This window comes from Rhinolophus hipposideros, assembly GCF_964194185.1.
Source record: "Rhinolophus hipposideros genome assembly, chromosome: X".
NCBI classification, from domain to species: Eukaryota; Metazoa; Chordata; class Mammalia; order Chiroptera; family Rhinolophidae; genus Rhinolophus; species Rhinolophus hipposideros.
Window position 1 is genome coordinate 73,210,031 of NC_138046.1, and position 11,577 is coordinate 73,221,607.

Sequence of the window (11,577 nt, forward strand, 5' to 3'; positions counted from 1 at the left end):
CATCCCACCAGCATGGTGTTAGAGAAGGTGGATCTTTCATCCTTGCCAGAAGGTAATGAGCTCTGGCCCCCAAAACATCAGTTGAGAACACATGGGGAAACTTGATATCCATCACCACCCGATGGTAATAAGGCACCCTGCCCCTTCTCTGCTGAAGGCCTAGTGGAGAGTCAGGATATTCACCATCATCAAGTAATAACAAGGTCACCCCAATGGCGATGTTAGTATGGGGAGCACTAACAAGGTACTCCTACCCCTCCCAGCCACAGTGTTAAGAGTAGAGGCCTAGTGGGAGACCTAAACCTCCACCCTTGCACGGTAATAACAAGGGACACACTCATCCTTAGGTGTCAAGACAGACTAAGCAGGGGACCTTGACTTCTACCCCCCACACCTGGTAGTGACAAGGCAGCACTGCCCTTCCCCTTGCCAGAGGAGTGTTAGAGAAAGCCAACTAAAACAGAAGTTTTGAATACAATCCAGAGCATTATACCAAAATATCAAAATATGTCAGGATCGATTAAAAACTACTCATAACAAGAACCAGGAAAATCTCAACTTGAATGGAAAAGGACAGTAGACAGATCCCATCATTAAGGTCAGAGATGCTGGAATTATCTAACAAACACTTTAGAGCAGCCATCATAAAAATATTTCAACAAGCAATTATGAAGATACCTGAAGCAAATTAAAAAGTAGAAAGACTCAACAAAGAAATGTAAGATATAAAGAAAAAACAAATGAAGAAATTAGAACTTAACAATATGACTGGAAAAAAAAACACAAAACTCTCAATGGATGAACTCAACAGCAGAACAGAGGTGACAGAAGAAATGGATGACAACTTCCCAAATTTGGCAAAATACATAAAACCCACAGATACAAGAATCTGCGCAATTTCCCAATATGATAAACCCAAAGAAATTCATATCAAAACACATCATAGTTGAACTTCTGAAAACTAAAGAAAAAGAAAGATCTTAACGACAGCAAAAGAGAAACAATTTACCTCTAGGGGAAAAAATGATTCAAATGACTGTGTCAGAGGATAAAATGATTGTGGTAGACTGCATAATATCCCCATCCCAAAGATCTTGATATCTGAATCCCCAGAAGCTATGAATATGTTCCCTAACATGGTAAAAGGAACTTTACAGATGTGATTAAGTTATGGATATTTAGATGAAGATATTATGGTGTATTATCAGGGTATCCCAACATAATCATAACTGTCCTTATCAGGAGGCTGACGGACATTGAACTATGGGAAAGAAGTCGCGAAGTAATATGGCATGTGAAAGACTTGACCAGCCATTGCTGGGTTTCAATATGAGACAAGCAACACAGGTGGTCTCTAGAAGCTTTTAGAAAAGACAAAGAAATGGATTCATCCCTAGAACCTCCAGAAAAAATGCAGGCTTGCCAAAACTTTTACTCCAGTGAAACTGATTTTGGATTTCTATTCTCCACAATTGCAAGGTAATAAATTTGTGTTGTTTATAACACTGAGTCTGCAGTAATATGTTACATCAGCAATAGGAAACTAATACAAGGGTCAGTCTACTGAGAACCATTTTTTTTTAACTAAACATATTTACCATAGGACCCAGTGATCACACTTCTGGGCATTTCTTCCAGGGAAATGAAAAGTTACACACACACAAACTCCTGTACACAATTGTTCATAGCAGTTTTATTTGTAAGACTCCCAAACTGGAAACGTGCGTTTGGTTTTGAATGGCAGTGTGAGGAACTTGCTGAAACCTCTCCCTCAGAGGCACATCTATTAAAACAGTCACATTAACAAATCTCTGGATATGGATCAAAGGGCTTACAACAAAGTGAGGTGCCTTTATTGAACAAAATTTATAGAACTTGGTAAAAAGAGAGGCAATTGCATTCAAATTAGAGCCTGTACCCACCCACCCCCAAGTGTTAACTCCCATCTTACACAGATCTGTGAGCTAAAAAAGGGATTCAATATGGATTTGGCAGCTGGTGAAAACTGGTAGCTACCATATATTAGGCTGGTGCAAAAGTAATTGCAGTTTTTGCAATTTTTAACCTTTTAAACCGCGATTACTTTTGCACCAATCTAATATGCTGAGTCTCCATCCCTAGCCCCTGCTTCATACAGAGGATTCAGGAAAGCAGCTGGTGAAAATGCCAGTCCCCTATTCCCTCACATCACTGTGTTGCTGAAGAGCTGTTCTGATACTCACAACACTTGATTGAAATCTCCTGCATTCCCCAGGCTGGTGGTGCAAAAGAGCTACTCTAGGTGCATTTGGCAGGGGTTCTATTGAGGGGAGAATCAGAACAAGCCTCAAAGACTGGCAACACCCTACTGCTTCCAAGGGCCTAGACTTTATTTGGACCAGACTGCAGGGCAATTTATTACCCAGGGTGTTGTGAAAAAAAACAAAACTATCAGCTAGCTATCAGTGGAGACTAACAACTCGGTATGTGTCATGCAGGGTCTCTGATCCCACTCCCTGCACAAGAATGCAAGATATGGTGAGGCCAAAAAGGAACACCTACAGAGCCATAGATAGTGGACTCATACCACTATAGTCTCGCTGGCAGCTGGGTTGGAGGCACAGGAAGCAGGAGCCGCAGGATCTGCAACCTGCCCTCCACTTCTCTCTGCCAACCAACCAACCCACCAACCCCCAACGCAGCCACGGCAGTTATATCAGTGGCTAATGGCTAACTGGTAACAGCTGATGGCCAACTAGGCACAGCTGATGCAGCCTCAACTACCCGAGCCAGCACCTTTCCACGTGAGGCCGAGAGCCTGGAAACTGCACTCCTGGCTCTGTCCCCACACTCTGCCCCTACAGGGTCTCGCCTCACAATCTACGCAACAAGCTTCTTCCACGAGGAACCCTGTGCGAGGAGCCTGGAGGTGAATGCAATATCCTGGACACAGCCAGGCTCTCAGGGCACCACCAGTACTTCTGGGCACAGCCAGATTTCCTGGGCTTCTTAGGGTACCACCAGTCTCCCGGGGTACAGCCAGGGCCTCTCAGGGCACCGCCACTCTCTCTGGGCACAGCCAGACTTCCTGGACTAAGCCAGGGTTTCTCACATATTCTCCATGGCGGCTGGTCGAGACACAAAAGCAAACATCCGCCAGTTCCACCACACGTTCCACACGTTCCCAAGCAAACAGTCAAGCGGTCCATTAAATTAGGGATGGATCCCATTCTCCATAATCCACAGTCATTTGCCAGGGCTGTGCATTAGCCTCACAATGTGTGCCCCCTCCACAGGGCGAGGGCTCCAAGTCCTCCCCAACCTGGGGGTGAGGGCCTCAGCAAGCACTTCCCAGCCCACAGGGCCACAATGTCCTTTGCTTTCTCCGGCCTCTGCTGGTTGGGGAACCGTCCACATATTTCCACCCCTCCACGGGAATCGAGCTCTCCAGCAGCTGCTCTTCCTGGTCTTCCTGAGACTGAGTGTTCATACGCACAAACTGCTCCACCGCCCTTCGGAGTTTCGGCCAACACCGTACCCTGCTCGCTGCGCCATTTGTCGTGGGACAGCCTGTGGGGTCTCTGGTCCCGCTCCCCACATAAGAACACAGGACATAATGAGACCAAAAAGGAACACCCACGGAGCCATAGGTAGGGGAGTCATACCACTATACTCTCACTGGCGGCTGGGTTGGAGACACAGGAAGCAGGAGCCACACTATCCGCAACCTGCCATCCACTTCTCTGCAATCTGCAACCCACACTCCGCTGTGCTAACTGCAATCTGCGCTTGCCAGCCCAGCCACCATCTTCTTGCTAGCCCCCATTTGCTGCTAGCGTAGCCACAGCAGTTATATTAGTGGCCAATGGCTCACTGGTTACAGCTGACGGCCAACTATCCACAGCTGATGGCCACCCAATCACAGTTGATGGCCATTTACTACCTGAGCCAGCACGTTTCCACGTGAGGCCGAGAGCCTGGAAACTGCACTCCTGCCTCTGTCCCCACACAAGCTCATTAGTAATGACTGAAAATCTTAGTGGTTTAAGGTGCTTAAGCACAATCTCTGACCAACCTGGCTGATCATTAAGCAGTGCCAATAAAGGGGAAAATTCTAGGAATCTAGGTTTAAAGATAAAAATAGGAAAGAACATCTAGGCAGGGATATCTGAAAATGCACACTACAGGGAAAAGAAGCGTCACAGAGTTAGTCCAGAGAAATGACTAAACAAACAAATAAGCAAACAAGCAACAACAATAACAAGCACCCCCCACCCCCAAGGTAGAGAAACCAGAGTTGCTATATTACCTAAAATGTACAGTTTACAACAACAACAAAAAAATAAAACCTGTAAAGAAACAGGGGAAAAAATGGCAATAGACTTATTTTCCATTTCAAAGGGGAGACAAAGCGGGGTCTTGATGTGCAATTTCTGTCCAATAGGCCTACTCTGTAGTAATTAATGACTAGCCAACCAATCAGATCCTCTCTCTAGGAAAGTCTGGATGTGAAGCACAGGGATTAGCAGAAGCAGAACCATTCAGTAATGAGAATGGTAACCACCAGAGTTGCTATGGTTTCCTGAATGGTTCTTCTTGAGGTTTGTTTCTCTGGTGAGCCAATTTCCTAGCCTTTCTTCCTAACTGATGTATCCTTCCATTAAACTATTACTTAAGATAATTTGAACACGTCTCCGTTCTTCATGACCTGGAAAAGCCTAATACTCTGTTTTCTATAGTCTGTAGAAAAGCCACATATAAGCACACCCCCACCCCTAAATTAGTGGTTCTCAAACCTAGCAACAAATCAGAATCACCTGATGGGCTTTAAAACCATTAAAATGCCTCATCTGGGGTGGGGCTCAGGCATCAGTACTTCCCCACCCCTTCTCCCATCTCCCCCCCACTCCGGTTCAATCCGTTGTTTCTCAGTCTAGTTGTGTAGGACACAGCTCCCTGGCCCATGCTGGTATTAGGAGCCTTGCGCTCCCCCCTCCCCCCCAGGCAGTGGGTCGCTGGTTGTAGGTCGCCGGTTGTCGGTCAGCTGCTCACAGAGGCTCACAGCAGCTCATGGCAGCTCTCCCTGGCTGCTAGCCACTCATGCTGCCTGCCGGCCACTCATGCTGGCCACCGGCCGCTCATGACAGCAAACGTTAGCCCACGGCAGCCCACCTCCAGGGAGAGCTGTTGTTCACAATCTTAGCTGTAGAGGGCGCAGCTCACTGGCCCATGTGAGAATAGAACCAGCGACCTAGGGGTAGGAACACGGCGCTCCAACCACCTGAGCCACCAGGCTGGCCGAGTACTTTTTTTCAAGTTCCCCAGGTAATTCTAAAGCACAGTTAGGATTAGGGTACATTGACTTACATGAGTCCAATGTGCCACAATATTAGAGAACCTTAGGATCCACGATGTAAACAATCTTTTATTTCCATATTCAATGAGGTTCACCAAACACTAATAGATGTCTGTGAGGATGGCATAACACGGAATAGTTCATTCAGGTGACTGTAGGAGGAGGCAGTGCACAGATCATTTTCCCTTTATGGCATAAAGTGACATCCTGGAACCTATACCAAGCATATCTAAATACACTAAGGATTTCGAAGCATAACTTTCAAAGTTACACTAAAAATAAAGATGTTCAACAATGCTAAGAGAAAACAGAAAAACTGATTTTGCTGGGGATAACCACCAGTCTTTTCAAGTATAAACTTCACTTTGTTAGGTTCCAAGTATTTTCTTGTATCAGTCACATGAAACAAAGAGGAAAGAAAAGAGCCAAGGACTAAATTTGAAACAACGGAATATACAGCTGGTATTATCAAGGATTTTGAAACCCTAAGGTCTATGATGTGCATGTTTCTTCCCATCCACACTATCCTTCGCCCCAGTCCCAACACATAATCCCAGATCATATATCATCTGTATTCTAATTCCTGCAGTGCTCTGTATTTTCTCTCCACTGACCAAACTTCCTGCTACTCCTCAAAACTCCAAAAGCCATTCCACGTGTCTACCTTCCGTCTCCTTGCCTGAAATGAAATACAACTGTCCTCTGAGGTCACTGAAACCCTCAAGTGGAGGCTAGTCAATGTGCAACCCTCAAGTGGAGACCAGTCAATGTGTCCCAGGGATAGGAGGTAGAGTTTGCCTCCTTCCTGATTCCCAATGCTGCTTCTAAGCCATTACTTCTTCACCCCCAGGTAAAGACCTGTTCTTGTTAGTAAGGAAATGGAACAACTGGAACCTTCAAAAATGGGAATGTAAATTGGTACAACCACTTTGGAAAACAATTTGGCTGTATGTATATACTAAAGTTGTATGCCCTATGACCTGGTGCGCCCACTCCTAGTTGTACATTCAAAAGAAATGTGCGCTTACACGTACCATAAGGACATATACAAGAATGTTCACAGGAGCATTATTTGTAATAGCTCAAAACTGAAAATAATTCAAATATCCATCGACAGTAGAATGGATAAACAAATCCTGATATATTCACCTTCTGGAACATCATACAGCAATAAGAATAAATGAGCTAGAGTTACATGCATAACGGCTGAATCTCAGAAATATAGTATTGGGTAAAAGAAATAAAGTAGACAACAAAGTAAATATTTCATAATTCCATTTATATGAAGTTAAAAAAATAGGCAAAATTAATATGGTGGAGGGTAACTATGTGGGGGAACAAAGGAGAGGGTTTATGGGCTGCTGGCAATGTTTCATATATATATATATATATATATATATATATATATATATATATATATATATATACTTTTTTTAAATTTAGGTGCTTGTTAAACAAGTATGATCATCTTGTGAAAATTAACCAAGCTACTTATAATTTGTGTATTGTACTAAATGTACGCTATACTTCAATAAAAAAAAAAGTTTACATAAAGGAAAGAAAATTCTGCTCCTTCGAGGCTCATACCATCCATTTATTCATCCTTACCACTATCATCTACTTGTTTCCTGGTTACTTCATCACAATCAAAGATTAAGGATCCTGGTTAAAGTCTCTTTTATACTCCAAATCCTGCCACAACTCTGAGTGACTTTAATGTCCATGTAGACGAACCACCCAAAGGCCTCGTCTCACTGTTCCCTGACCTCATCTCCACAGACCTTCATATTCTCTCCACTGTAGCTACCCACTCTGAGAATACCCTGAATTTATCATTACCCAGTACTTGTTACAGCTAAAATCAGAAACTTAACAAGCTTTTCTCTGACTATAACCTCCTACTGCAGCTGTGATTTCCTTACTACTCTACTCCTGTTCTTTGAGCTAATAGAATTACCTACCTTAGAAAACTTTTTGTGAGAATTAAATGAAATATCGTGCATTAACAACTTAGCAGTGTCTTAGCACAGGAAGTGTTCAGTATATAGTAGCCACATTTCAATATTAAGTATTTTATTATAAACAAGTTCTTTTTCAGGACCCAAATTTTCCTCAAATTTACTCAACCTCTGGCATTAATAAATATGGCTTTTGTTTGACTGGGGATAACAACCAGTATTTTCAAGTATAAATTTCATTTTGAAGTTTATACTTGAAAAGTATATTACATTACTCCCAATCCTTTAAAATGAAGGCCAGTCCTCCAGCCATTCAGATTCAATAAGTCATCAGGATCATATGGTCGCTCTATTCTTAATTTTTTGAGGAGCCTCCATACTGTTTTCCATAGTGGCTGTACCAATGTACATTCCCACCAGTAGTGTGTGAGGGTTCCTTTTTCTCCACAGCCTCTCCAACATTTGTTCTTTATAATCTTATTGATAATAGCCATTCTAACATGTATAAGGTGTTATCCAGCTATCCCTCTTATGGGTATCTATCCAAGAATTTTTAAAACACTTATTCATAAAAAATGTATGTACCCTTATGTTCACTGCAGCATTATCCATAATAGCCAAGACATGGGAACAGCCAAAGTGTCCTTCAACAGATGACTGGATAAAGAAGATGTGGAATACGACTCAGCATAAAAAAGATTAAATATTGCTATTTGTAACAATATGGATGGATCTTGAGTGTATTATGCTGTTAAATAAGTCAGAAAAGGACAAGAACTGTATGATTTCACTCATATGTGGTATATAAAACAAAAATGAACAAACAAACAAAAAAACAAACTCATAGACACAGACAACAGAATGGTAGTCATCAGAGTGGAAGCGGGGTGCAGGGAGGATGAAGAGGGTAAAGGGGGTCAAATACATGGTGATTGAAGGAGACTAGACTTCCACTGGTGAGCACACAGTAGAGTATACAGATGTCATAAAGTTGTACACCTGAAATTTATATGTCATTAACCAATTTTTACCCAATAAATTTAATAAAGGTAAAATTCTATTAAAATATAAGACAACAATGAAAAAAAGAAGTGAGTAGGTAAGATCACCGCAGGTCTTGTTCCTCAAGGCTAATTCCACATCAATGTTCCACCATCACATCTGCTCAAGACGCTCTTTTATTTCAAGCTGTATGTAAACTTTATTTTCAGAGTTATCTACCAACCTTCAGGAGTTCTCTCTACCTTACTCCTTGTTATTCAACCCTGGAGCTTCAGGACTCAGATAATGTGATTTCAGATCCAGTTCTACTGCATACTGCTGTGGGCAAGTTACTCAACCATTCTAAGCTTCAGTTTCCTTACCTGTAAAATGCTGATAGTAACGGTACCTACTCATAGGGCCACTGTGATGCACAAATGAGAAAATTCACATAAGGTGCTTTGCAAAATGCTTAGCACAGTAAATATTCAATAGCGTAGTAAGTGTGGTCATTATTCTTTCCTTTATACTAGTTCTTGGCACATTTCCCCTTGTCTCCAAACCTGCTCAGGTCTGTCTCCTGCCCTCTCCCTCTAGTTTTACTGAGATATAATTGACATACAGTCTCCTGACTTTTTTTTTTTTTTTATGAAAAGACATCTTTTCTGGAATTTGCTACCGTCATCCCAAGATTTCTTTCTTTTCTTTCACAACACTTCTCTAAAAAATAATATACACCATCCTTTCAGAGGACACAAGGATTAGTGGAAACATCATGTACTATGGAGCCAAATATACCTGTGTTTCAACTGACTCTTCCACTTAGCAGCTGTGTAAGGCCTAGAGCAAGCACTTTTTCTAAGCCTCAGTTTTTTCAGATTTAAAATGGGCAAACTACCAATTTCTTAGTGTCATCAAGAGGATTAAACAAATAATACATGTAAAGCAGCTAGCCAAAGTAGGTGCTAAATGAATAACAATTTCCTACCCTTTTTCCTTTCCTTAACCACTTACAATCTAGGCTCTCCCTGTACGAATTTACTTAGACTTCTTTATCTCACTTTGGCTCTCCTTAGCATTATGAATTTGGGCAATTTACTTGACTTCTCTAAACCTTAGTTTTTCATTTGTAAAATGGTGATCATAATATCTACACCATAAAGCTGTCTTGAGAATTAAGTGAAATAACATATGTAAGTATGTTAGCTTGGTGCCTGGCCTTGTAGTAAGCACTTAAGAAACAGTAGCTGCCAGTAACTTATTAATGGCCACATCAAAAGACTGTTCAACTCTCTCTCCTTCTCTACGCTTCAGTGACACCATGCTCTTCTGGTTTGCTCCTGAGGCAAGGCACTTCTCTTACTCTGAATCACAGTTGTTTGTGTTATATGTTGCATCTCCACTGCTTAATCTCTTTTATCTTCACTGTCTGGCACTTATTTATTCCTGTAGAATTTATTGAGTACCTAATATAAGTCACACCTGTGCTAGGTACTAAAGCTACAAAAATTAATGTTATAATTACTGTCCTCGAGTACCTTATAGTTTAGGAGGGTAGAACATACAAGTAAACAGTCTATTATTTGCAATGTGATAATTCCTATGGTAAGAGTATGTGCAGTGTCTTCTGGGAGCACAATGAGGAGTTATTTAAATTGGAATGGAGAGGTCCACGTCACTATCTTCTAAAACAAATTTTGTGTTTAGCATGTGGGGAGGCAGTACACAATTATGTGTTAAATGAATGAATGAATTATGAATAGAAACTACCTAGATGAGGATTGGAAAGGGCACTTCAGACCCAGAGAAAGAGAAGGCTTAGAGTACAAATGTTAGGTGAGTTTCTCAGAAACAGATGAAGCTGAAAAGCCAAGGCATGGGAGGGGTGTTGTAGACATGGGAGTATGACCTGACCCCAGAGGGCAGATAATGAACTGCTCCAAACGGTTTTTAAGTGGGAGAGAGGCATAATCAGGTTTGCAGTTTAGTAGAAGTACTATTCTGGCAGTGCAGCGGAAAATGGATTCCATGAGAGCCAGGCTAGAAGCAGCAAGTCCAGTCAGAAGGATGCCATGAATTATGAGAGCCAGAATTGCAGAAATGGAGAAATTAAGATGGACACTGAGCCAATTTAAACCGACTGAATTATTTATATTTGTATTTCCTGGAAGCAGTGCATTTAACACTTACAACACCTATACAAACATGGGTATTTTTTGACTACTATTATTGAAACCTACTTAGGGAACGAACTGCAGCTAGCAGCCAGCTAAGTCACTTCCTGCACACAGATTCCTAAGTGGCACCTTTCCCCACACAGAACTCAAAGGAAACTAAGGCTTGTTACTCAGACGCGGAGACTGACGACAGTACTACAAACCCGTGCACTTCAGAAAAACTCAGACGTCTCTAGCCTGGTCCGTTTCACCCCAAATAACGTTTGAACACCGTCCTTCAAAGGGTCAAGAGGCCCCGCCCTGTGCACCCAGACAAATGCCCGGGATTCTTTCTTCTTTGTTTCAGCTCACGACCCAAAACTCTGCTGCTGCTTGTCGCCTGGCCGACCAGTTTCACCCAGCCTTTACCCAGGTTTCCACCTGTGCCGCTGTATAAACAGTCAACCGCAGAGCGTTTAGGAGAGAACACTGTCCTGGGCAGAGTAAACTCTTAAGAGGACAAGCGGTGTCTTCAGGCTTTAAACTTTAAAGATTCCCAGACATTGCGAATTCTCTCAAAACACACCACCACCCCGTCTCTTGCTGTGGGGCTCCCTGCTGTAGTTTGGAGGGTCCCTTCTATAGTTACTAGAATCCTGTCGGCACTCAGAGAAACTAAGCAAGTTTTGTTTTTTGGTTTTTTTTGGTTTTAGAGTTTTTTTTTACTTACCCTAATGGCCGCCATGTCCGTGACCCTCTCTGCTCAACTTTTCCTACGGAGAGTCGAGAAGGACAAAACAGTTCAACTCGGCTCCCTTGCTACGGTCCACACCCGGTTACACCCCGTGTCTGCTGGCTCCCCCCCTTTCTCCACCCTCTTAGAGCTTCTTCCCTAAGCTGCTACCCTAGTGATCTTACGGAGAAACGATTCATTCTTGTGGCTGACTGTCCCTATCCCTGATAAAGCTTTTCAGAATATTCTCCATAGTCTCCCTGAAAACTATTTTGCTGGGTGCGGAACTTTTTATTACTTTTATTGTTTCGTGCACAGGAGGGCTGAAAATTAAGTTCGCAAACTTGTTGCAACCATGTTGCTAATTTTTTTTTGTATCAGCGGTATTAGTCATTATGAATTTGTACTAACTGG

The 11,577-nt window shown here is 42.4% G+C and overlaps 1 protein-coding gene across 7 annotated transcripts in view; it reads right to left on the reverse strand.

Annotated features, from left to right (window-relative positions):
- The window catches only part of APOOL (apolipoprotein O like), a 181,970-nt gene extending 170,686 nt beyond the window's left edge, over positions 1-11,284 (reverse strand). For 2 of the 7 annotated variants that reach the window (XM_081042983.1, XM_081042979.1), the window contains exon 1: positions 11,161-11,215. In XM_081042983.1, the coding sequence (XP_080899109.1) occupies positions 11,161-11,175 (15 nt within the window). In that variant the 5' untranslated portion in view covers positions 11,176-11,215. Of the gene's footprint in view, positions 1-11,160 lie in introns of all 7 variants that reach the window. The other 5 variants (XM_081042978.1, XM_081042981.1, XM_081042982.1 and 2 more) reach the window with 5 other exon arrangements.
- Between the last annotated feature and the right edge of the window lie 293 nt (positions 11,285-11,577).